Source organism: Vigna angularis, chromosome 9 (genome assembly GCF_016808095.1).
Source record: "Vigna angularis cultivar LongXiaoDou No.4 chromosome 9, ASM1680809v1, whole genome shotgun sequence".
NCBI lineage: Eukaryota > Viridiplantae > Streptophyta > Magnoliopsida > Fabales > Fabaceae > Vigna > Vigna angularis.
Genome location: NC_068978.1, coordinates 28,343,736 through 28,370,601, shown reverse-complemented (window position 1 = coordinate 28,370,601; position 26,866 = coordinate 28,343,736). Strand labels below are relative to the sequence as shown.

General features: G+C 36.1%; 2 protein-coding genes across 3 annotated transcripts; both read right to left on the bottom strand.

Moving 5' to 3' along the window:
• Positions 1 to 2,154: 2,154 nt before the first annotated feature.
• LOC108318694 (asparagine--tRNA ligase, cytoplasmic 2) lies at positions 2,155 to 6,965 on the bottom strand. Of its 2 annotated transcripts, none has more exons than XM_017556378.2 (8): positions 6,299 to 6,965; positions 5,141 to 5,374; positions 3,884 to 4,477; positions 3,181 to 3,366; positions 2,996 to 3,060; positions 2,763 to 2,889; positions 2,613 to 2,671; positions 2,155 to 2,490 (listed from the first exon to the last, which is right to left on the bottom strand). In XM_017556378.2, the coding sequence occupies exons 1-8, from the start codon at positions 6,749 to 6,751 to the stop codon at positions 2,307 to 2,309; spliced, it is 1,902 nt and encodes a 633-aa protein (XP_017411867.1). In that variant the 5' UTR covers positions 6,752 to 6,965; the 3' UTR covers positions 2,155 to 2,306. The 2 variants fall into 2 exon arrangements, with proteins under 2 accessions (XP_017411867.1, XP_017411866.1); XM_017556377.2 differs by having other exon boundaries at positions 2,996 to 3,072; positions 6,299 to 6,963.
• A 14,216-nt stretch (positions 6,966 to 21,181) lies between these two features.
• Positions 21,182 to 25,392, bottom strand: LOC108346754 (uncharacterized). Its single transcript, XM_052868163.1, has 3 exons — positions 24,809 to 25,392; positions 22,438 to 24,626; positions 21,182 to 22,392 (listed from the first exon to the last, which is right to left on the bottom strand). The coding sequence occupies exons 1-3, from the start codon at positions 25,390 to 25,392 to the stop codon at positions 21,182 to 21,184; spliced, it is 3,984 nt and encodes a 1,327-aa protein (XP_052724123.1).
• Positions 25,393 to 26,866: the final 1,474 nt, after the last annotated feature.

Sequence of the window (26,866 nt, the reverse complement as noted above, 5' to 3'; positions counted from 1 at the left end):
GAAGGTACATTTGGATCGAGGGAGTGTTCTCATTCTTTATTCAAGTAAAAAACAGTGACAACTCGTTTAAAATGACTCATTAGAAGCCAAAGATACCATTCCATAGATTCATCCATAATTTCACAACTTAGAGATCAATTTAAACATTGAAACTCATATTACTATCCAAATAAAAACACACACATAAAACCAAAAACAACAAATACAAATAAAAATTCACTAATCAAGAGTGTATAAATCATATTATATAAAACAATATTAGTTTCCCTTACCTTTGTTAAACCATTGCCTATGTCATAGTTGCTCCTTTGAGCTCTATTTTTCACAAGATGCTCTTAACTACCTATATAGACATCATATCAAATGTCTAAGCATGTCATTACAATCTAACTAAACAAAGTTTTCCTTTAAACTATTTTGAGTCACATACATGGATTCTAAAACTATGTGTGCCTCAAAATGCTAAACAAACTCAAAAAAATAAAGAAAGAAGTGACCTTGCCCTATTTGATATTTTAATCTATTAGAATTGTAGACCTCTCTATTGTGAATCCACTAGTGGTCTCTAATCGTCAAACAAATGAGTAGATAAACTCAAAAGATTAAAGAGAAGACATATGAAGATCTAAAAAATCTTGTTAGAGATGGTATTTTTAATAAACTCAGTTAATGTTAAATCTATTTGTAGTTGAACATTTTTATGAATAAAATAATTGAGTGTCATTATTAAAATAACTACTACTCTCAAACTATTTTTTAGGTCCTTAAGTTCTCTTTAACAAGAAAAAAAGTTTTTCTTGAAAATCCACCTGTTGGGTAAGAGACAAGGATACACTCTATATTTCTTCTTATAACTTTCACCTAGATTTGTTGGATGAATTACTCTACAACACTCTTATCATACTAAAAACCTTCGACTCTCTCCCCTCATAAGAATTATGAACAAATGTTTCCATAAAGACTTTTAGAAATAAAAAAGGAAAAGAAAAATTAAATATTTTTCACCATAGAACATTTATAAGACACTTATTTTATTTCTTTTAGAAGTGTTTACAAAAAAAAGTTTATCTAGAAAACGAGTTGTATTTAACTAAAGAAGCATGTGGTTAATTCGGTAGAGCTTGTGTACAATTTTACCATACCCGACACATAATCCATTTCAATTTTCAATTCCTCAATAAAGAAAAAAATGTACATGCATTATTAAATAATAATGGAAGTGGCCCAAATAATAAACATAAACGACCATCTCATGGATAATTTGTTCCAACTCTTCATTTTCACTGTGAAAACTTAGACTCGAGGGCTCATTTGGTATTTCAATTGGACATAAAAATGGTCAATCCAGAAAATTTCAATATATGAAAAGATATGAGTCAAATCATATATAAGAAACATATTATCTTAAATAATTTTAAACTTTTAGAATATATAAATATATTTCTTTATAATATGTGTCGTATTTTTATTTTATATGAAACTTTTAACTTTATATTTAAATTTCTCATATATATTTTTTTCAATTTATTTTGTAAGTTTTCCTCATGCGTTTTTTTATATTTATTTTGTAAATTATTTATTCTTTGTATTTTTAGTGCGATTCCCAATTAATATTAATTCTTTCGTTATTATTTAATTAATTCAATATTTGGTGAAAATAGAAGATATTTGTGATATATATTTTAACTTGATCAAGGCACGTTTTTAACGATTATTTTGAAGAAAAGAAAAATAGAAGATTTTATAAATGACACGTAATTTTAATTGGCTATTTAATAAAAATAAAATTCAAGCTTATTTAATTAGTCTACCCAATTAATTATATTTTTTTCTTATTTCTACTATACTTATTTTCTATTTTTAGTCTAAATCAAACAATTCTTAGTTTCACATTTTGTATACACTTTTTTTTTTCTCACAAACACAACACTAAAGTCGAAATCATTTTCTTATTACTAAAATGAAACCTTTTTGTGAGGTAACTTCAATACTCACATTGTATAAACTAGTTCCCTCTGTGAGTAGAATTTTTCATCTGTAAAACTTAAATCTGAGATCTTATTTTTTTTTTTAAAAAAAAGAAAAGAAAATCAAACTGTAGTAAATCAAACAGAAACTAGGAGAATTAATATACAAAGAAGAACTTGACAAGACTTGAGTAAATTTGATTACTTGGACATTCCTTATATACATCAGGCACACACAAATAAACAACTGATATGATAATTGTTGTTACAGAAGCCTCTCTATGCATGAACATTGGAATTTTGATTCCAATAAATGGAACTTGAATGTTCTTAGTTTCATCAGTTGTTGGCTTTGCCATAGCTTCTTGGAAAAGGGATAACATCCCTGACATTAGCAAGGCCAGTTGCAAAGAGAACCATAAGATCAAACCTTAGGGTGAACCCAGAGTTAATCACTGTTCCATTCCTACGAAGGTCTAAGTACCATTCATACTTCTCTCTTTCCAAACCTAATTCATCAATCCTGCCATTCAACACAAAAGAGAAAGAAAAAAGTTTACCAATTTTCAACTCATACATCAACCATTTGGTTGAAAGTTTTCTATTATGAGGACATAAAAGAGAGAAGAATCACACAAGCAGTACCTGGAGCTTATCATGTTAAGACGTTCCTCGTTTTGGCTACCAGAAATTACTGTTCCAAGCTGCAAAAAGTTTTTAAGAACTTCAACACACAAAAATGTGCCAATCTATCAACACATACTGCACTATAGTAGTAGTCACATTTGGACATACCTTTGGGACAATCAAGTCAAATGCAGCAACAGTTCCATCATCATTCTGGCGAACGTAAAATGGCTTAGCTTCTTTTGGATAATTGTATATTATAATCGGATTCTTGAAGATGTCTTCAGCGAGAGAGCTGTCAAGAAACAAATAGAACCATAAGCAACTGATAATGGTGAAGGAAAAACTTCTTCTTAGTTAGAAATCAGAAAATTCAGAATATGATGAAAGTATCAGTATACCTTATATGCTCTGAAGTGAGTACAAAACCAGACTCAAAGTTTGTTTCATATTTCTTATCTTCAGTCTGAGAAGATGACTAGTTAACATTAAAAAGGAAAAAAGTTTAATTTCTCTTTGAAAAGAAAGATCATAATGGTAAAAGTCAAAATGAGATTTGTTTATAGGATTTGGTAGTGTTGCCTACCTTTCTAAGAGCTTCTATAGCTTCATGGTAGGTCAACTTTTTAGGAGAACCTGTTATAATCTGCTTAAGACGATTGGAACAGGTGGTGTCAATTCTTTTACGAACAAACTCCATTTCCTGAGAGCAATTTTCAAGAACCCAGTTGCAGAGGTACTTGAAAAAGTCACTAGCACAGTTCATGGAATCCTGCAAGTAACACAAAGTGCATTCATGCTACTAAATGATACAAAACAAAAAGCCTTCCTATAAAGAAACAAGAATTTACATAGTGTTAATCTGGAACATTTTGGTTCTACTAAAATGGGTAGTGGAACCAAAAGAGAACATAAGAGTATAGAATGTTTCATTCTGTTCTATACATGCATCAAACACTACCTGAAGGAACGTTGAACCAAACTTAAGTAACAATCCTTATGTAACATTGAGTCAAATGTCCTATTGGAGTAGAAATCGGTGATAAAACTCAACTCAACTCACACTTATGAAAGATATGGTTAAGAATCTAAATATAAATTGAAAATCACACATTAAATAGAAATAAGAAAGTCGAATAGTATATAAGAAAAATAAAGCTATGAAAATCAAGTCTTAAAGTTCTTGATTGGAGATAATGTCAATATTTTATATCAGGGTAAAAAATTTACTATGAGGTTGCATAGAAATTAAACTGATGTTGCAAATGCAGATGAACAGAGAGTGATACCTTTAACTCAGAAAAAGCCATTTCCACCTCAACCATCCACATTTCTGCAGCAAGTTTAGCAGAATCTGTTCTATCTACTAGAAATCTAGGTCCAAAAGAGTAGACATTTCCAAGAGCACATGCATAACTCTCCAGATGCAAGCGACCAGAGACAGTCAAATAAGTTTGGAAAGGGAAAAAATCATTTGAAGAGTCTACTTTATCATCCTTAAAAGATGTTCCTAACTTTCTCTTTTCTCTTGCTTCCAATTGTGATGCCAGGTCATTTGTTTTCTTCAGATCCTGAACTGCAGCAGCCAGTGCTTCTCTATTGCTCTCAGTTCTCTGCAAATGCGCAACTATGTTGCTTTTCTCTTTCACAGCTGCCTTCACATGTTCAAGGCTAACACCTTCATTCTCGTAAATAGTCTCCAGTTTCTCCTTCTTCTCTGCTTTCTGATTCTGATCCAAGGTGGTAACCTTAAACATGTTGCTGAATCCTTCTGAGTCTGTGGTCGTTATAGTGGGTACTTGCACATCAATAAATTCATGTTTCTTGAAAAACGTGTGGGTTGCAAAAGAGAGAGCACTACGAATCCGCATCAAAGTTGCCACCTACAACCAGATCAAAGCTAATCTTCTCATCATACAAAACTAACATAAAACACACAATTATCAGTAGAATGCAATCAAGTATCAAGTTCTTAAAATTTATATTCTTGTAGAAGAAGATGCTATATTAATACCAAAAAACACAAAAAGGGTCTTGCTAGTAACACCAATATTGTTACCAAATTTGCTTCTTCAAATCTCATTAATTGCTATCTCAGTTAAGAAAGTATAACCAACTATTAGAATTCATGTCTAACGGTTGGTTCTCAAGTTAATATTTATTGAAGTTCCTAATCGAGAAATATGAAGAAGGAATCAAATGAAAAGTTGATTTGAGAATTACCATTACAACTCAATTAGTTCTTTAGATGTATGGTGTTTGGATATTTGTGAGTCATGAGAAAGTTTCCAAGTCTAAAATATATTGTATGTGAGTTTGCAATTTTGTCCAGAAAAATGGTATAAAATGATTTACAATTGTATGAGATGATTTTCAAAACACCCAATCCTACGGCAAGGTTTACATCAATCTACACACTATAAATTGGTCTAACCTCATCTATTACCGTATCACATGTCAGTTTTCAGAAAATCTGATGTGTTAATATGCAAAAATTCTAGCTGTGTAAAATGAACAAGACACTATAATCCGAAATTGAATTTCACCGTGGTAGTTCGAGGGCGAAAGTGGGAGTAATCTCTCAATGTGTCTAGTGGAATTCGTTTCTTTGATAATGGGTACTTGTCAAAATCAACTGTTCCAATATGAAGAATTTTTTCAGCTTTAAGCTCAATATCATGCTTCCCTTCTGATGTACGTTCTAGCTGACCTTCCACTAATAGACAAGTCCCAGTAGCCATAACCCTGCTTGGGCTTGCTAGAGACGAATCCACAACAACCTGAAAGGTTTTAAACAACAAGAAAACATGAAAAGAATTCAATTAAAACATATACAACAAAAGTGTTTCATGGTTATGAGATTTTGAAAAGTTACTTTGCCACTTTGCTTTTTAAAACGCATGAAAACCATCCATTTGTAACTTTAGTTTAGACACATAAATAAGCCATAAAATTCCCTACTTAATGAATGATTTAACTTCAAATAAGGAAATTTAGGTGTAGAAGTTAAGCATAAAATTCTCTAAATTTTGTTTTTTCTTTTATGTTTTGAGAGTGATGATAAGAAATCAAAGGCCTTCACTTTCAAGGAAGTTATATGCTTCTTTTAATTCCTGATTTTGTTCAATAGGTCTACTTATTTTACGGTAATTTTTGTAAGGAAAAAATGGCTTTCGAACTAAAAATATGCAAAAGAAATATAAATAATTTATAAAAGAAATGAATGATAAAAACAACTATTATACATACTTTGAAAAATTATATCATATTTGTTTTCGAATTTTTTTATTCAGCAAGTCCTTATGTTATGCAAAATCAATACATGAATTCAGACAGACTTTGTTATAGTTTGTATTCATTCTGAAAGCTGCCTTATTTATATGTCAACTATGAATATTTTAAAAAGAATGATTAACTCACATAAATCTAATTAACCCTTTAAAATAAGGTTACACAAAAATAAGTTTTCATTCGACAAACTTTTTAATTCAATTTCAACACAGTGACTCTAACTACATTTTCATCGAATAAAAATTCATAACCAGGTAATTAAAATTGTTAGTTTTTACAATAATGAATTTTGATTATTTGACTACGTACCTAAATATTTTAATCAATGGAGTGTTTGGGTGTGTTCATATTGTTTACTTTCAAAACGCATTATAGGAACAAAAAAAACTTCAGAACCAAACAGAGCATTAAACCTGAAGGCTTTGAACGCATGACCCATCCGTGAGAAGCAAATACACAATAGAAGCTTTTGGAGGCAAAAGCGTTGCATGATTGGGCTCAGTCACAACAGACTCACGTTTCTTGCGCTGCACGTAACCGCTTCCTCCAAATACATCCAATATGCTCCTTATCAAAGGTATCTTCGATTGCAGAATCTCCACACACGACACATCCTTGCCTTTATAATTTTTTACTGCGACATTACTTGCCATAGACGACGACGAAGATGACACAACCGCTTTCTCAACTTCCTTGGCAGATTTTATCCATCCACCAACAGTTACCCGTTGTCCCACCACACTATTTGATCGATCCAGCAAAGTCTTGATTTGGACACGATTCGAATATTGTAACGGTGGGACATCATGCGACGATTCGAGATGAAGAGGAGCTGGAGAAGTTTGTTGGTTTGTTGTTGTTGGCATGGTGGTGAGGAAAGCTTGAGGAGTAAGGATTTGTTTGTTGGTGTGAGTGGAGAAGGGGAAGACATGGTGATGATATAGAGAGAGAAAGATGCTTTGCTTAGAGAAGGTTTTTAGGTTTGAGGGAGAAGGAAAGGGATTGTTTCTATTTCGGAGTTAGACGAGGTTGTGTTGTGTGGTTCTTTTGTTGTGTTGGGTTTTGGGTTTGGTATTCTTTGGTGTTCGGTAATTGGGCGGGAAGTAGTGTATTCTGTTTGCATACGTTTGTAGAGTGCAAAGCAAAATGTCAAATTCTAGTTATGAAGACTTCCACTTACGCGTGAATTATTAAGGAAAAAATATAATAAAAAAGTTGTCTTAAATTTTAATTAAGTATTTGTTTCTTTAAAAATTTAAATACTTTTAATCAAGTTTTTTACTGCAAATTATTGTTATATTGAATGCTTCAATTTTTTTGTTTTTATTTAAGTATTCTATGATTTTATTTTATTTTCAACAGATCTCGTGATCATTATTTTAATTTTTTTTTCTCTAACTTATCCTCTTCATTTTTTTATTCATTTGTTATTAAAGTTGTAGTATTTTTTAGAAAATTTTCTTTTTAATTACTTTTCTATCCTTTACATGACACATTGAATCTTACCAAAATATTCAAAGGAAGAAATGGCAAAGATTTTATTTCAAAAGCATCATCATTTAATTAAAATAAATTACTTATATTATTTTTAAATAATTAAAATATTTAATGCATAAAGTCAATCTAAAGTACATATTTTCTTAAAAGCCTTACAATAGTTTGAAATAGAAAATATTTATCATTTACTTGGTATAAAATAAAATATGATAGAATTTAATGTCTGAACTAGTAGCATTATCTGAAGCAATAGAGCAAATTTTGGCCACCTACTCTTTCTAGCCTTTTACCATAGCAATGCCTATATTCTCCCCTCATATGGTTAATAGTGTAGTGAATCAAAAACTAAAAATCTTCTGCTTTAATTCTCACTATATAGTGAGCAGTGAAACCCATAAAAGGGAAATAAAGTATGAGTAATGATTCATGGACACCTTCATTTATCTACACCTATTATACACTTATTTTTTCTTCCTATCTCCCTCTTCTTATCACATCATATAAACTATAAACTTATAGTTTTTACTCTTGCTAGGTATATATGAAGTGTTTATAGTCTTTTTGGTGCTATGAAAGTGTGCATGAATCATTACTCATTCATAAAATATTGGTCAATGTACAGAAAAAAGAACTCTTGTCAAAAAGACTCACCCAATTGATTTCTTAAAGGAGCAGACATTAACTGTCTGTCATTACAGTATTCTCTTTCATCACTCATGTCATGTGATGAAGAAATTTTTACAGTTCTTTGTGTTGTTCTTTGCAGAGGATTCTGGATTACCAAGAAACCTTGAATTGGAGAGAAATTGATCTTCTTTCCTATGGTGTATTAATATGAAAGTAACTTCTCTAATCAGAACTATTTGCTCTAGTGCTTCCGTCAAAGTAACTTCTCAGTTGACCAGTACTGAGTATAATATGCAACAAGATGTTCGATAAAGATTTACACTTTCTTTAATTACTCCATAATCAGATCCAGTTTCTATCAATATATAACAAGATGCTTCAGTTTATTTCGCAGCAAGATTTACACTTTTTTTAAAAACCTTGCAGCATGTTTTAATTGTTGGGTAAGCGTTAAATGGATGGGGCCCACTTGTTGAATAAGGAAGCCAATGTTCCCTACTTTGTAAAGTTGAGGATTTTGAGGAAAGTGTTTTTCCTTGTCTGCTGAAGCACCGAAAATCTGCACCAATGTTTCTTGGAGTTTAGTTCTTTTATTGGTTATAAAAGGAGAGCAAGATGTGCAAAGAAAAACCAACACCACCGAGAAAGAAGTAGGCATTCTTGCACAAGAGAAGAAAGAGAGGAATATTGTGAGTGTGTGAAAGAGAGAAAGCTAGAGGAGTGTGGTGTGTGTGTACCGTGAAATTCCAGAGAAGAAAAGAGTGGGATTGTATGTTATTTATTGTGTTGAGTTATTGTGAGTTGTGATTATTATGTGCACCACTGTGAGAGTTAAGAGTGATTGTTGTATTTCTGAAAGCTTTTATTTTCAATAAAAGTATATTTGATACCAACATTAATGAACAAATTGGTATCAGAGCTGTGAGAACTTGAGTGTCCGAGAAATAAAAAAAAAGAGTGAGAAATGGCAAACCTTGCAAACAGTGTGTCCCTTCCTCAATTGACAAAGAAAGTCAACTTTGATAATTGGAGTGTGCAGATGAGAGCTCTTCTTGGATCCCAAGACGTATGGGATGTAGTGGAGAGTGGGTACGAAGAACCCACAGACGACGAAGGACAGACGGCTGCCCAACTTGCAGCATTGAAGAAAACGCGTGTGAAGGATAAATCAGCTCTATACATATTGTACCGAGCTGTGGATGAATCTGGCTTTGAGAAGATAGTAAATGCTAAATCTTCAAAAGAAGCGTGGCAGATTCTGGAGAAAGTATACAAAGGTGACAACCGAGTCAAGCAAGTCAGGCTCCAAACTCTCAGAAGCGAGTTTGAAAGTTTGAGAATGGAGGAAAAAGAAAGAGTAACCGAGTATATATCTCGGGTGGAAGCAGTGGCAAATCAAATCTGTAGAAACGGAGAGGAGTTATCAGCCAGTCGGGTTGTGGAGAAAATTCTGAGATCGTTAACAGATGATTTTGAGAGCATTGTGTGTGCCATTGAAGAGTCAAAGGACTTGTCAAAACTCTCGGTTGAAGAGCTTGCAGGATCTTTGGAGGAGCACGAACAACGGAGAAGAAAGTTGTATCAGCCACTTGATCAGGCACTTCAGGCAAAGTTTGATCTGAGGAGAGGAGCTCGGAACACTCAAGGCCGAGGTGATCCTGGAGGAAGAGGCCAAGGACGAAGAGGTCAAGGCCAAAGTGATTATGAAGATGAGGAAGAGCAAACCGGTCGGCAGAATTGGCGTGACCGAGGACAATGGAAAGGCCGAGGAGATCGGTCAAGTGTAGAGTGCTTTAGATGAGGTAAGCACGACCATTATGCATATTGTTACCAATAAGGAGTATTGGTAAATCTTGAAGAAATTTGTTTTGATGATGCTACAAGAAGTTTTAGTTGAAGAAGATATTAGAATTAGTTAAAAGCAATTTGTAGAAATTAAATGTAGTAGGAAATTCTTGTAAACCTTGTAAACTTGCATTTTTAACTGCAATAATCGATTATGGAATGGCAATAATCGATTATCACAAAGTCATACAGGAATAATCGATTATCTCTTCATATAATCGATTATCACATTTTGAAAACCCTGTAACGGACTTGAATAATCGATTATCACTTACAATAATCGATTATTCATGGCAGTTGGGAGCTGATCTTTGGCACTCAGTGTACTTGGCTATATATTTTGTTTTGGAGAAATTAGAATACAACGTTGTTGAACAGAAGCTCTAGCAGAATACTGTTTGTCAGAGGAAGTTCTCAGAAGCTATAGTTCAAGTTCCCTTGCTTGGTCTCGTGAACAGGAGAGGCTCGCGTTTCGTGTGTCGATTGTCGGAGCAAGCTCTCTTCGAGTTAGCAAGGTGCTCTGCCTGGTCTCGTGAATAGGAGAAGCTCGCGTTTCGTTTGTCGATAGTCGGAGCGGTTCTCTTCGAGTTTGGCAGAGTGTTCTTCTTCCGGTTCATTCGTCGAAGGAAGGTTTATTTATCTGCTTTATTAACAATTTGTTGTAATCTGTGAAACATCTTTTTAGTGGAATTGTTAATCACTTTTTATAGTGATTAACGACTGGACGTAGATTCTGTTGAATCGAACCAGTATAAAAATTACTCGTGTGATTTTCTATTCCCTACACTCTTTATTTTTTACGCATATCAACTGTTCGATAAATTTTCTGAAAGAAAATTATTTTTACAAATTTATCTTAAAAAGGTGACCGAACACGCTTTCCACTCTCTTTCAAGTTTTTAATTCCGCTGCGCAACTCTATAACGGTACCGATTGTTCCAACAATTGGTATCAGAGCTTGCTTTGATATTTTTTCAAATTCTTTCGAAAATGGCCGGTCATCAAAATCAAGTATATGCCGAGGGTGCTTCCATCAACAGACCACCACTCTTTACTGGTGATAACTATGCATTCTGGAAAGTCAGAATGGAAATTTTTATGGGGTCTGTTGACAGAGGCATCTGGGAAGTTGTGCTAAATGGTCCCTATATTCCTAAAAGAACTGTTGATGGTGTAGAAGAAGAAAAACCATACTTTAACTGGACTCCTGAGGAAAATAGAAGAGCCCAATTTGACATTAAGGCTCGTAATATTATTTCATCTGCTGTTGTGCTTGATGAATTTTATAGAATTTCTGTGTGTAAGACAGCACAGGAAATGTGGGAAGTTCTGAGAGTCACACATGAAGGAACAGAGGATGTGAAACGTGCAAGGAAGAACACTCTCATTCAGGAATATGAGATGTTCAGAATGCAACCTGGAGAAACAATTTCTGATGTCCAAAAGCGTTTCACTCACATAGTGAACCACTTGACAGGGTTGGGTAAGACTTTTGATACTGATGAATTGAATGTAAAAATTTTGAAATCATTGGACAGGTCGTGGCAACCAAAGGTAACTGCCATCTCTGAGTCTCAAAATCTCACTCAAATGTCAATGCCAATTTTGTTTGGGAAACTCCGTGAGCATGAGCTTGAGTTGAGAAGATTGACGGCTGAAGAAGATCAAGGCAAAAGAAAGACACTAGCCTTCAAGTCCGAAATCTCCAAAGTAAAGAAATCTAATAGGATTGAAGATGATGATTCTGATGATGAGGAGAACATGAGCCTCATGATAAAGAAATTTGCCAAGTTTATGAAGGCAAAAGGTAAGGACAAATTTCATAAAGAAAGGAGAGAAAATCAAGAATCTTCTTCAAGTGTTAAATGCTATGGATGTGGAGAAAAAGGACACATGAAAACTGAATGTCCAAAGAACAAGAAAAGTGAAGAAAAGAAAGAAAGGAAATTCCCAAAGAAGAAGAAAGCTTACATAGCTTGGGAAGACAATGCATCTAGCTCAACAAGCTCAAGTGATTCAGATGAAGAAGCCAATATTTGTCTAATGGCTGAATCAGAAGATACTGGAAGCCAAGTAAGTGATTCCAGCTTTGAATCTAGTGAATTTGATGTACAAAAGGCTTTTCTTGAATTGCTTGATGAATATGAAAAATTGAATGTTGCTCATAAAAATTTGAAAAAGGAATTTAAACAATTGCAAATTAAGTATGATAATGCATTAGATGAGGAAGTCATATTAAGAAACAAAGTTAGTAATCTTGAAACAAAATTGTCTGAATCTAATTCAAATGAAAAACCTGTTGAGTGTTTATCTTGTAAAAGTCACATGTTTGACATTGACATATTAGAAAATTTACTTTCTAAAGAAATCAAGCCTATCTCACATGTTCAAAATGTTTTTAGGAAGAGCAATCTTAGAAATATAAACATGCATCTTCATAAAAAGTCTAAAGTTAAGAGAACTCGTAGAGTTTGGGTTGAGAAAGGGACTTTTGTGAAAAACAAGGTGCATGATGTTTGTTGTTTTTATTGTATGAAAAAGGGACATACTTCTAACAAATGTAAAATTAAACATTTTGATGTTCCAAATGGAAAATATGCTTGGATTCCTGTTATAAAGTAAATTGTCTCTAACCTCAAAGGACCCAAATGAGATTATGGGGACCAAAACTCTATTGTTTTTACTTTGCAGGTTAAGTTTTCAAAAGGATAAGAGAGCTTTATGGTATTATGCTCTTTGAAGTGATGCTACAAACCAGGATGTAACTCCATCACGTGGTATCCAAAAGCCTTCATTCAAGCACCAAGTAATTGAGCTAAGTGTTGTTTAAACTGTGGTGTTGCATCCTGTATTTACTTGATCTTCCATTATTTAGTTACTGTTATATTCATGCCTGGTTGAGAAAATGATATGTTGATCACTGTTTCATTCATCCTGTGGTATGTTCGTGTCTGTTTACACATTTTGATCAAGTGAATTCATTTATTTAAAATATTCAGGTGTTGAATTTCATTCATGTCATGTAAAGCCATGTGCATTGTTATTTCAGTGCTTTGTTGATAATTATCTATTGAATTTGTGTTTAACTGGCTTAGTATTCAATTTCATGAGTACTTTGAAGTTACTTTGGTGTAATCTCTGTCAAGCATCAAAAACTATGAAAAAGTCATTTAAATGAGTTGGCCGACAGATTTTCATTAGAAATTTTTAATGATTAAGATATGTGAAAATTAAATTGTCATTTCTATTTCAAAGTTGGTTCTATGGAGATTTATTTTTAAGTTCAAATGCATAACGAATGAGCTATGATAATATACATTGAGAGCCTGGATGCAGAAAATGAACTTATCAAATTTGCATAATTTTGATGTAAATTATTTTGTTTAAAAAATGTTGAAAGATAGCACCTGAATCAGCTCTTGTGATTGAATTTTTTTTTTTTCATATGTTGTTTTGATATGCATAGTTGAATATATGAAGTTTAACAAATTGGGATATGAGAGTGCATGAATCATAGTTGGTGTTTGGGAAGTTGAAATTTGTGTTGTCAAAATTAGTTTCTGAACTGATTGTGCTAGTTGAAATGCTTTCTTGTTAAACCTGGAGATAGATTTTTTGAGCTTAGAAGAGAGTTAGGAGTGTTAGACATATCTTAGAATCAAAATCTATGCAAATTTTTGCATTTTTCGTAAACTTAACGCTTCATAATCGATTATCACTAAGCTATAATCGATTATTCATGCATTAAAATCAATTCTGGAAAATCTTGAGCAGATAATCGATTATCATTATGCATAATCGATTATCATGCAATTCTGGGCAGTAATTATTGAACTGATAATCGATTATCACAAGCCATAATCGATTATCACGCTGACAGGTTCAAAAATAGAGCCGTTGGAGCATCCCATAACGGCCATAAACGACCATAAACGGCTAGTTTGTCCATTCTTCTTATAATGTAATATTTATTTTCATAAATAAAATGATCTCTTGATTATATGCATCCTTTGATTAATTGAGGGGGAGATCATATTTAGGGGGAGCCTTCAACATCCGATCTTTTTGCTTCTGATCAAAAAGGGGGAGAAGAATAATACAAGGGGAGAAGTATAAATTATTACAGGTATTGCTAACCTTGTTGTTGTTTGTTAGCTTGTATGTTTTGCAGGTAAGCCAAACTTGCTTTTAAAATTGAATTTTTGATCATCATCAAAAAGGGGGAGATTGTTACCAATAAGGAGTATTGGTAAATCTTGAAGAAATTTGTTTTGATGATGCTACAAGAAGTTTTAGTTGAAGAAGATATTAGAATTAGTTAAAAGCAATTTGTAGAAATTAAATGTAGTAGGAAATTCTTGTAAACCTTGTAAACTTGCATTTTTAACTGCAATAATCGATTATGGAATGACAATAATCGATTATCACAAAGTCATACAGGAATAATCGATTATCTCTTCATATAATCGATTATCACATTTTGAAAACCCTGTAACGGACTTGAATAATCGATTATCACTTACAATAATCGATTATTCATGGCAGTTGGGAGCTGATCTTTGGCACTCAGTGTACTTGGCTATATATTTTGTTTTGGAGAAATTAGAATACAACGTTGTTGAACAGAAGCTCTAGCAGAATACTGTTTGTCAGAGGAAGTTCTCAGAAGCTATAGTTCAAGTTCCCTTGCTTGGTCTCGTGAACAGGAGAGGCTCGCGTTTCGTGTGTCGATTGTCGGAGCAAGCTCTCTTCGAGTTAGCAAGGTGCTCTGCCTGGTCTCGTGAATAGGAGAAGCTCGCGTTTCGTTTGTCGATAGTCGGAGCGGTTCTCTTCGAGTTTGGCAGAGTGTTCTTCTTCCGGTTCGTTCGTCGAAGGAAGGTTTATTTATCTGCTTTATTAACAATTTGTTGTAATCTGTGAAACATCTTTTTAGTGGAATTGTTAATCACTTTTTATAGTGATTAACGACTGGACGTAGATTCTGTTGAATCGAACCAGTATAAAAATTACTCGTGTGATTTTCTATTCCCTACACTCTTTATTTTTTACGCATATCAACTGTTCGATAAATTTTCTGAAAGAAAATTATTTTTACAAATTTATCTTAAAAAGGTGACCGAACACGCTTTCCACTCTCTTTCAAGTTTTTAATTCCGCTGCGCAACTCTATAACGGTACCGATTGTTCCAACACATATGACTGTAGATCGGCTGAGTGCTATAATTGTGGTAAGCCCGGTCATATAGCAAAATATTGTAGGGCTGAGAAAAAGGAGGAGATGATTCTCCATACAAAGGAAGCGGAGAAAGAAAGTGAAGAGTTAGGAATTTTGTTGATGTCAAGGAGCCCAAACGCAGTGTTGCCGAGAAAGAGCCCGGACACTGCATTGAGGAGTTGGAGATCGAATGCTGAACTGCGTCCAAGTTGCGTGAAGATGTGGAAACCGGATGCCGAGATGCGTCCGAGGTGTGAAGAGTTGTGGAGATCGGATGTCGAGACGCATCCAGATTATGCAAAGTCATGGAGATCAGACAGTCCAGAAAGGTGTTTGGTCAGTTTTGTCAACACCCAATTTTGTCTGGGTAATTGTAATAAAATTAAAAAAAATCAATGTGTCAAACTTTGTATGGTTTTATCTTCATTTTTGTTTTATCTTTATTTTTAATGTATTTTATATAAAAAAAAGCAAATAAAAATATAATAAATAAATTTTGTTTTGATTTAATTTAATTTTATCTTTATTTTATTTTGTTTTGTTTTTATTTTATTTTATTTTATTTTATTTTATTCAAATAAACCAAAAATCAAAATACAAAATTACAAAATAAAAATTTAAATAAAAAAAAAGGTCTCCACCACCCACTGTTTTGTCTACATGCACCTACTGTTTTGTCTGCAAGTGATTCTGAGTGCACCACTTACTCAGTGCATCATCATTCCGGGCACACCATTTACTCATTATCATCATTCTGGGAACATTTTTTAGTGGGCATTATCATTCACCATGATGGAGGAGAGATGACAGGGGGATCATAGAGAGGGGATGAAAAAGAAAACCCGAGAGGGAGGAGAAAAAAGGCAAAAAGAAGGGGAGTTTAAGGCACAACTGAATTGAAAGCAAGAAAAAAAACTTGGAGCTGCGGAGGAGAAGGATAGAAGCTACAATGAAGAAGAAAGAAGAAAGGAAGAAGTTGAAACTGGAAGAACAAAGATAATGAGGGCTACAAGAGGTAAGTCTTTCAACCTAAACTGTGAATGCTGATTATGTTCAAGGTAAATAATGTATATTTCATTTATCATTCAATACAACATATTTTCTATACAATCTTTCATTCATCATCATAATTCTACCTTACACAATGGGCGTCCTCGTCCGTGAGCTCCCAAGTTCTTAATCAAACCACTAGTGAGCTTCCTACCCTCGTAGTCATCCATCATCATCATCCTCAACTGCCAGACCATTCTCCCCGCTCTCAACATTCGCCCACTACCAGGCAACTCAGCCTCCGACCACCGTGAACCACATCCACATTCGCACATTTAGTTAAAGGTACTGCCTTAGGGCAGGCGTTGTAGGGTGTTAATACCTTCCCTACACGTAACCGACTCCCGAACCAAGAATCTGGTTCAATTTGACCATGCCTTGTCATTTTATGGTTTTTCCGTAGTTTTCCAGAATAAACTATGGTGGCGACTCCAAAATCTCTTTTTCAATATAATCTTTCTTTTATTGGATCGTCGTCCCGTCGCGATTCCGGTTGCGACAGATGGCGACTCCGCTGGGGAAGAGTTTGAATGGGATTTGAATGTGTTCAGGAATTTGTGATGGATATGGAAAGGGTTGGCTTGAAAAGATTGCCCCAATTGGCTTGATTCTCCTTTGTATAATTTTGATCAATAGGGAGTTCCATTCATCTGAGGACATTTATTTTTCATCACTCATTTTTTTTTTTTGGTCATTTTTGTCTTGTCCCAAAATTAAGCTTCATGAAAAATTAAGCAACCATCATTCAATCTGTGTGGACTTTTATTGGGCTTGTAATGTGGCTTGGGCTAAGGGTATTTAAAGAAAGGATATAAAGGCCCAAACAAATGTTTGTGGGTATTTTTTTTTGAAAAACAAGAGTTACCATCTGCGCTTGTATGAGTTATTTGTCAAATCTGTTTTGACTTTCCTTGCTAATTTGCAAACTTCATTCTTTGTTTGTCATCACTTTGTGATTCTTTCCGTTTTTGCTTCAGTTTTGAGGAATTCTCTTCATTTGATCACTAAGTGTGTTCCTTTTGCAATTTGAGTTGACTTCTACTGTAATGGTAACCCTTGTTTGGGTAAAATTTTGAAAAGAAATTTCTTATTGGCTCAAATTTGGTATCAAAGGATATATATTTTTGTTTTGGATGAAGAAAAATGGCCACACATCATTTCAAATATTGGTTGTTTCATTTTCAAAAGATTAGTTAGGAGACAAGACTAAATGATCTCAACAAGAGTCATTCATTTTTTTTTCTTTTTCTTTTTTTTTAACGGATTCCAGGACCTCCCGAATGAAAGCAGTGGAAGTATCGAAAAATCTGCCCCAGTGTAAAGCTTAGTGTTTATCATTTGGGCTCAAGAACATGATTGGGCCAATCTCTTGGTATAATGAAGGTTGAAGGACGATGATTTCAAGCAATGCACACACAGATATCTCTTAAGAATATTTGGCTCACACATTTGACTACATTAGATTATGACATCCATTACCTTTTTTTGAAATCTCATAAAATGGATGATTTGCATCGAAAACAAATGACACAACTTTTGCGTATTTTTTTTTTTGGTTTTATGCATGAAGAAAAGTATATGAAATGAAAATGATGATGCTAGTTGAAAAACAAATTCTTTTTTTTTGGTTTGAAAATTGGGTCTTTGCGAACCAGCCTAGAAACTGGACCTTGCAGGCCGATATGGGAAATAGGCTTTGTGAGCCATTGGGGAAATTGGGATTTCTTGGCCAATGGAAACTGGGCCTTGCGGGTCAGCATGGAAGCTGGGCTTTGCAAGCCAGTATGGGAAATGGGCTTTGAGAGCTATTGTGGAAATTGGGATTTCTTGGCCAATGGAATCTGGGGCCTTGCGGGTCAGCATGGAAGTTGGGCTTTGCAAGCCAGTATAGGAAATGGGCTTTCTGGGCCATTGTGGAATCTGAGATTTTTCGGCCAATGTGGAGACTGGGCTTTTGTGGGCCAGTGTAGGAACTGGGCTTCTTTAAGTCTTAATTTTTTTTTTTTTTTTTGACAACAAATTCCAAGAAAATCATGCATGATAATTTGGAAGACTGTACTGAAAACACATTGCTAACAATTTGTATCTTCCACAATTATGCTGCTTTTATTTGACAAATATATTACTGAAGGAAAATTATGCAATTTACGGAAAGAAATCTTTTTGTATATTCTTTTGGGACAGAGAAGGACAATTGGACTCAATGGGCTCCGAACCGAATTTTTTTGTTTTTTACTTTCCGACATGGGAAAATCCAGAAGTAACATAGAAGGAAGTTGGGCTTACCAGGCACATTGACCCAATGGATCAGATGACCTGAGCCGTGTGAACTTGATACAAGAAGATGACCAAGAAAACATTTTTTTTAGTTTATGGAAGAAGCTAAAAGAAATTCATTTATTTTATTTTTTTTTATGAGAAGATTTCACAAGATCGAACTAAAGAAAGTTTTGCAACACTACTAGACTCGATGGGCCCAACACTATTCTTTTTACAACCATGACAAAATCTTCAGACAAGGGTCTGAATTCCTCTATTTTATTTTTTGCACAAATACTTGTTCACACAAATGAGAAGGGAAATTATGAATTGAAAACACAAAATCTACATAAACATGTATTTTTTTATTTTTTCAGAAATTCAGATGCACTGGTTCAAGAGAAACCACATATGACAACGGGACCTAATGGGCTCAAAACTGTTCATCTTTCATTCTCAGATCCCCTTTTTTTTTTTTTTTTAACTACAAATTCAACGAAAATCACACAAAACAAATTGAACAAATGTACAAAACATCACTCAACAGCAAAAATGTGAAAACAAAATATTTTTGACATATTTTCAAAAGAAGTATACTCGAGAGAAAAATCACGAAGGCCATTGGGCCTAACGGACTCGAGCATTGTTCCCTTTCGTTCTCAGATTTATTCAAAATGTAGAAGAAGAAAGAATAAAAAATCAAACAAAATGGTGTGATGTAAAATTACAAACATGCCAAAATAATTCTTCACTCAAATTTAAATTTCAGAAGAATTGGGTTCAAAGAAGGTTAACATGACAATGAGGCCCAATGAACCTGAAAAATGTCCTTGATCATGCAAATGATAAACAATTTTGAAAACTTCAAATTTTACATCACTCCATTAATTATTTTTTTTTTGAAAATTTTCTATTTATCATATTTTTGACTTTTTTTGTTTTATTTTTTTTTTTTTTTGAAATTGGATCATCTAAGAAATCTTGAATTGGCCCGGATTGACCCAACAAAACCCTGCCCGTTTTCAGATTTTCAAATAAAATTTTTTAGTATTTTTTGAATTCAGAAAGACCGGGACTGTGACATCAAACGGTGGCAATGACCGAAACTATGTCTACAGTGGATAATTTGGCTACAAATCGAGCGCTCCTCCGCATCGGCCGACATTTCAGTCTGATCACTCTCTCTCTTGCTCTCCCTTTCTTTCTCTACCTTGAGTGTTTGGATTCGCTGCGAGGAGCTTCTGTCCCCGTACAATCGAAGTCGTCCCAGTCTTCCAACGAGCTTCTTCCTGCGTGCCTTCCGCTTCCTGGTAAGTCTTCTGAACTCTTAGTCTCTTTTCTTTTCCAGTTTTTTTTCTTTCTGTCTTTTACACTTTCTCTGCCTCTCCTCCTTTTCCCCTTTTCGCTCTTCTCCTTTGTTGTTTTTTTTCGCTTTCTGTTCTTTTTTTTTTTTTTTGCTTTCCTGTTCTTCGTTCCCTCTCCCTTGTCCTACTCTCCAGATTATGTTTTCTTTTTTTTTTTTTTTTTTTTTACTTTTGTTTCCCTTCCGCTTTTCCATTTTTATTATGCTCTAAAAAATGCTGGACCTAGATCCGTTAGGACCCCTTGCGAGGACCTGGACCTAAAACTGGACAAAAACACTGATGGACCTAAAACTGGAAAATGGACAAACCTGACTTAAAAGAAAAACTAATATTATTATATTTTTTTTATATATAGAGAAAAAAAAATGGACCAAAATTTAACAAATCCGCAAGTTCAGTACAAGAAAAAGTATAAAAGGTGGTCCCCAACTGGAGAACAAGTTGCCACCTTAAAGGCATTATTCGCGTTAGGGATAAGAAACCCGAGTAAAGAACAAGCACATGAAATCGCAGCAAAACTTAGGGCTTATGGGGAGGTTAGAGAATATAGTGTCCAATGCTGGTTCCAAAACCATGGATACCGCCAGAGACAGAAACGCCGGAAGCGCAGCACAGCCACCACGTCCTACTCTCCCATACCCCTCCTTTCGCCTTTTATGGATGGTAAGAAAGAATTGTTATTACACATTTTTTGCATTTTAACTTTTCTAAATTTTTTCTTCTCTTTTTTTTTTAGATCTATTGAGGACAATGTCGCCAGAGCCAGATCGAGTGACGCTCGATCTCTATCCGATCCCACCTGTTCCAGTCAAAGCTGAGGTCCCTCCCGTCTTTGGGTTCCCGGTGAAGCCTCCTTCTGTCGAACTCACCCTGCGACTGCCTTCGGCTGACGAGTAGTACCCATGAGGAGACTGGAAGAATGTATTTTATTTTATGTTTTTTTTTTTTGTATTTTATTTTATTTCCAAGTTTTTTTTGGTGTGTAATATTTACGATCAGAAATGATCGAACCCCGAACATCCTTTATTTGCTTATGTTTTCTTTGTTTTGCTTTTTATTTCCGAATTTGTAACTTTGTACCCTTTTCTGTTTATATATATATTTCCTTATCGTTTTTTTGCATTTTTATTTTATTTTTGAATTGGTATCTTGTTCGAAACATTTCTCTCCGACCTTACTGTAAACCCTGCTCTGATGAAGTAATAAATCAGATTCTTTATGCTTTTTTTTTTTTTTTTTTTTTTTGGTACGACAACCTCTAGGACCGGGCTAAACCGACTGAATACCCATGATGCTTTTACTGACATTTGCTCAATTATTTTCGTTTTCAATCTGCCTAAACAGCTCAGCGCGACATGCAATAATTTCAGAGAGTATGAACAAAAATTAATATGCGGTAATGTCAATATTCGTTAACGGCAACTCCTATCGCAGAATCATCATGCATAAAACTTTTTGACCGCATCAGAATTAACCGGTAACGGTAATTCCTCCCCATCCATCCGTGTGAGAATTAGTGCCCCACTAGAGAATGCTTTCTTCACCACAAACGGCCCTTCATAGTTTGGGGTCCACTTGCCCCTATAATCCTTTTGGATGGGCAAAATCCTCTTCAACACCAGTTCGCCTTCGTGAAATTCTCTTGGTTGTACCCTTTTGTCGAACGCCTTCTTCATTCTCCTTTGATACAGTTGTCCATGACACACTGCTGTTAACCTTTTTTCTTCGATAAGGTTGAGTTGGTCGAATCGGGTTTGAACCCATTCAGCTTCCACTAACTTAGTTTCCATTAACACGCGTAAGGAGGGAATTTCGACCTCAAATGGAAGTACCGCTTCCATTCCATACACTAGCGAGAATGGCGTGGCCCCAGTCGATGTTCGTACTGATGTGCGATATCCGTGCAAAGCGAAAGGAAGCATTTCGTGCCAGTCCTTGTAGGTGACCACCATCTTCTGCACGATCTTCTTGATGTTCTTGTTAGCAGCCTCTACTGCCCCATTCATCTTTGGACGATAAGGAGAGGAATTATGGTGGTGAATTTTGAATTCCTCACACAACTCGACCATCATCTGATTGTTCAGGTTGGTAGCGTTATCAGTGATGATCTTGCTAGGTAGCCCATATCTACAGATCAACTCCTTCCTTATGAATCCAACCACCACCTTTCTAGTCACGTTGGCATACGAAGCAGCCTCAACCCATTTGGTGAAATAGTCGATCGCGACTAGTATGAAGCGATGTCCGTTTGACGCTTTTGGTTCTATAGCTCCGATGACATCTATTCCCCACATCGAAAATGGCCATGGTGCGGACAACACGTTCAGAGTCGTGGGTGGCACCTTGATATTGTCCGCATATACCTGACATCTCTCACACTTTCTCACGTGTATGCAACAATCATTTTCCATGGTCAACCAGAAGTAACCAGCTCTTAAGATCTTCCTAGCCATCGAATGTCCATTCATGTGTGTACCAAATGTACCTTCGTGCACTTCTTTCAGTAGCAACTCGGCTTCCTTTGCATCCACACATCTAAGGAGAACCATGTCATGGTTTCTCTTGTACAAAACATTCCCACTTAAAATGAAACTGCCGGCCAACCTTCTTAGCGCTCTTTTATCGTTTTCGGACGCACCCTCAGGGTATTCTCGCGTTGTAAGATAACGCTTGATATCGAAGTACCAAGGTTTACCGTCCAACTCCTCCTCGATGAAGTGGCAATACGCTGGTTCTGCATGGCTTTTCATTTTGATTCTCGGTAATTCTGCATCTTGATCAACCTCAAACATTGACGACAAGGTAGCTAGTGAGTCTGCCAATTGATTATCTTCTCGCGGTATATGGTTAAAGGTGACGGAATCGAAATACTCCATTAAGCCCCTGATGTAAGCTTGGTAGGGAATTAATTTTATATCCCTAGTTTCCCACTCTCCTTTCAATTGGTGAATGACCAGAGCTGAATCTCCATACACATCCAGAACTTTTGCCTTTGATTCGATTGCTGCTCGAATACCCATGGCACAGGCTTCATATTTAGCGATGTTATTTGTGCAGTTAAAGCACAACCTTGCCGTCATTGGTATATACTGACGCTGCGGGGAGATAAGCACCGCCCCTATTCCGTGTCCCATCACATTCGAGGCTCCGTCGAATAACATTGTCCATGCTCTCTCGTTTCGGCCTTCTTTGCTCCCTTCAAATATAGCCATGATATCCTCGTCGGGAAATTCAGGTCGCATTGGTTGATAATCACAAAGGGGTTGATGAGCCAGGTATTCTGCTAGTGCGCTGCCCTTCACAGATTTCTGAGTGACATATACGATGTCGTACTCCGACAATAGCATCTGCCATCGAGCTATCCTTCCTGTAAGAGCAGGCTTTTCAAAAATATACTTGATAGGATCCATCTTGGATATCAACCATGTGGACTGACTCAACATGTATTGCCTTAAACGATGAGCGGCCCATGCCAATGCGCAGCAAGTCCGCTCTAACGATGAATATCGCTGTTCACAGTCTGTGAACTTCTTGCTTAAGTAATATATAGCGTGCTCTCTTTTGCCATCCTCATCATGCTGACCCAATACACAGCCCATGGACTTGTCCAATATAGTCAAATGCAAAATGAGGGGCCTTCCTGGTTCTGGTGGTCGTGATACAGGAGGGTCCTGTAAGTATTGTTTGACTCTCTCAAAAGCGGCCTGACAATCCTCATTCCACACCACAGCCTGATTCTTTCGTAACAACTTGAACAGTGGTTCACAAGTAGCAGTTAATTGGGAGATGAATCTAGCAATGTAATTCAATCTACCCAAAAACCCTCGAACTTCTTTTTCTGTTTTAGGCGTCGGCATTTCCGTTATTGCTCTCACTTTGTCAGGATCAACTTCTATCCCTTTTTGGCTGACAATATAGCCCAACAATTTTCCAGACTTTACTCCAAACGTGCATTTGGCAGGATTTAACTTGAGTTTGTACTTTCTCAATCTTTCGAATAACTTTCTCAAGTTGAGGATGTGTTCCTCTTCTGATTCGGACTTCGCGATCATGTCGTCCACATAAACTTCAATCTCCTTATGCATCATATCATGGAAAAGTGCCACCATCGCCCTTTGATACGTAGCCCCAGCATTCTTGAGTCCGAAAGACATCACCTTATAACAAAATGTGCCCCACAATGTAATGAAAGTCGTCTTTTCCATATCTTCTGGGGCCATCTTGATCTGGTTATACCCCAAAAAACCGTCCATGAACGAAAATAGTGAATACTTGGCTGTATTATCAACTAGGGTGTCGATGTGTGGTAATGGGAAATTATCCTTTGGGCTTGCGCGATTCAAATCTCGATAATCGACACACATCCGAACTTTACCATCCTTCTTAGGCACCGGTACAACGTTTGCCACCCATTCTGGGTATCTCGCCACAGCTAGAAACCCTGCATCGAATTGCTTCTGTACCTCCTCCTTGATCTTCAATGACATTTCCGGCTTCATTCTTCTTAACTTTTGCTTTACCGGTGGGCATTCTGGCTTAAGTGGGAGATGATGTTGTACAATATTCGTATCGAGGCCTGGCATGTCATTGTAAGACCAAGCAAACACATCCCTGAACTCCCTCAATAAGACACGCAATTTTTCTTTCACTCCCGTCTTCATGGCTGTACCGATCTTCACCTCCTTTACCTCATCCTCATTCCCCAAATTGAGTACTTCAACATCTTCCTGGTGAGGTTTCATCTCCTTACACTCTTGTTCCACTAGTCTTAACAGTTCAGGAGGGGGTTCCGGGTCGTCATCAAAATCATCTTCTGTATTACTGACAGGGCGCCCAAAATCGGGAATATCGACATTATCACTTTCAAAATATTCATTGTCATATCTGCATTATTTAAGTTTACGAAAAGGAAATAAATAAACGGGAAGACGACGAGGGATGCAAAATGATAATAAAACAAACACACTTTGATTATCGCGCTGAGCGTAACAAACTAAAAGCGTCAACCCGTAAGTCACGAATCCTAAAGCCCCGGGTAAAGCTATAGGATTAATTAAAGTTATTACATCTTATTTAAATTGAGCATCACGGGTAAATTCAGTATCTTCCAATTGTCGAGTTGTGCATCCGGGGAACAGGCCCGCACGAAACTAGAGCCTCCTGATTCATCTCCCTCTCCCACAACTGCTATGTGGCCAGCGTTAACCCAACCAGCGCTGCGAAAGCTCTCCTTGAGGTCACAGATATGAATTCTTCCCACTTTGGGTTGCCATTTCCCCATTCGAGCCAGACTACGTTCCTTCCTTTCCTCAATCAACCTCTTGTTATCTTCCTTGCTGGGTCTATACCCCAGGCCATATCTGTTTTTGTTCCTAATCACCTCCAATGGGAATGTACGTCCTTGTCCATACTTGCCTAGACCATTCCCGCACTTATAACCTTCTTTCAGCATGACCTTGGCCATCATGATAGAGGCGTACGATAAATGTGGGTTCATAGGAAATGGCTCAACATATGTGTTTCCCACGATTTCTAATGATTGAAAAGTTGTTTTCAGAGCTTCCTCGGCTGCCTCTATGTAGCGGGTGGAGGATGGGCCACTCACAAGGAGATCCTCCTCTCCAGAAACTATGATCAACTTATCTCCCATGACATATTTCAGTTTTTGGTGCAATGTGGCGAGAGATGCAGGTGTTAGCGATCCTCTCAGGATACTTAAAATTATTTTTTTGCGCTAACATAGGATTGCAATTAATACACCACCTAATACCCATGAGGGGTACACTAGGATACCTCCTGCAATGATATGTGATATGCGATCTATGCTGCCAAGGGACACACCATTTAACTTGTTCTTCATTTAAACTTGCACAAAGTTGCGCACATTCATTTACTCTTTTCACATGTGGTTCACAAGGAACAGCCCAAGACAAGTGCAAAAGTGCCGAAAAGTCACTTCTTTTTCCAATGGTGACCCATGTTCACCTGACTGAGTACCTGTGATGGACTTTTTGTACAAAATCCAAACAATTTTCTCAAATAGTTTCTAAAAGAACTACGTAACCCTGATTTCTCATTCTGCATGAGAATACGTAGGAGCAAGGTCAATCCTTGTCGGGCCCAAAAAGCTAAAAAAATATTGTTTGTTTTCTTTAGCGTTTTATTTTAAGGGGAAGTTAAATACTTTGAAAACCACATCCACATTCGCACATTTAGTTAAAGGTACTGCCTTAGGGCAGGCGTTGTAGGGTGCTAATACCTTCCCTACACGTAACCGACTCCCGAACCAAGAATCTGGTTCAATTTGACCATGCCTTGTCATTTTATGGTTTTTCCGTAGTTTTCCAGAATAAACTATGGTGGCGACTCTAAAATCTCTTTTTCAATATAATCTTTCTTTTATTGGATCGTCGTCTCGTCGCGATTCCGGTTGCGACAAGTTTGTATAGCTCGAAGGAGCTTGCAGAGAGCGTGGTGGATAGCTCAACAGAAAGCACTATGGAGAGTTTGCTGATGATTTTGCCAGATATTGTAGAGGAGCAGGTGGAGAGTCCGGAAAGTCCATCAGAGAAAGTGGGAAACTCAGATTATGTTTCTGTAGAGAAATTTCAAGAGGTTCTTGCAGAGCTGGATCGAGAGCGTCGAGCCCATGTTGCCGCGGAAAATACGATGTCCGAATTGCATGATTCATTAAAGCAATTAAAGATGATGGATCAGGATGCTACAGAGAAGCGTGATAAAATTGACCACTTGGGAGATGATATTTTTCGTGAGAAGAAAGAAATGACGAAGCAACTAGAAGAAAGTGCAACGGAAAGTGTCGCACTGCGATCGGAGGCTGAAAACTTCAGCAGTATGGCGAATAGAATAGATGAAAGTGTAGAGATGAATCCAATTAGTGAAAAATCAGTTATGGTCAAGAAGAAGACTACCGAAGCAAAAGAGATGTTCGACAGGAAGAATCCAAGTAATAATGGAATGAGTAAATTTGGTATAGGATGAGAAAAACTCAAGACCCATTTACGTTTACGGGGGAATTTTGTTGGGTAAACGTTAAATGGATGGGGCCCACTTGTTGAATAAGGAAGCCAATGTTCCCTACTTTGTAAAGTTGAGGATTTTGA

Excerpts from the sequence above, each read along its gene's own strand:
- LOC108318694 (XM_017556377.2), bottom strand. The coding sequence starts at position 6,751 with ATGCCAACAACAACAAACCAACAAACTTCTCCAGCTCCTCTTCATCTC. Across the intron at positions 3,073-3,180 it reads CTATAGAAGCTCTTAGAAAG|TCATCTTCTCAGACTGAAGA; the intron begins GTAGGCAACACT and ends AATGTTAACTAG. Across the intron at positions 2,890-2,995 it reads CTCACTTCAGAGCATATAAG|CTCTCTCGCTGAAGACATCT; the intron begins GTATACTGATAC and ends GTTTCTTGACAG.
- LOC108346754 (XM_052868163.1), bottom strand. The coding sequence starts at position 25,392 with ATGGGAGATAAGTTGATCATAGTTTCTGGAGAGGAGGATCTCCTTGTG. Across the intron at positions 24,627-24,808 it reads ATGCTCAATTTAAATAAGAT|ATATGACAATGAATATTTTG; the intron begins GTAATAACTTTA and ends TAAATAATGCAG. Across the intron at positions 22,393-22,437 it reads CATCGAGGAGGAGTTGGACG|AATACCCTGAGGGTGCGTCC; the intron begins GTAAACCTTGGT and ends TTACAACGCGAG.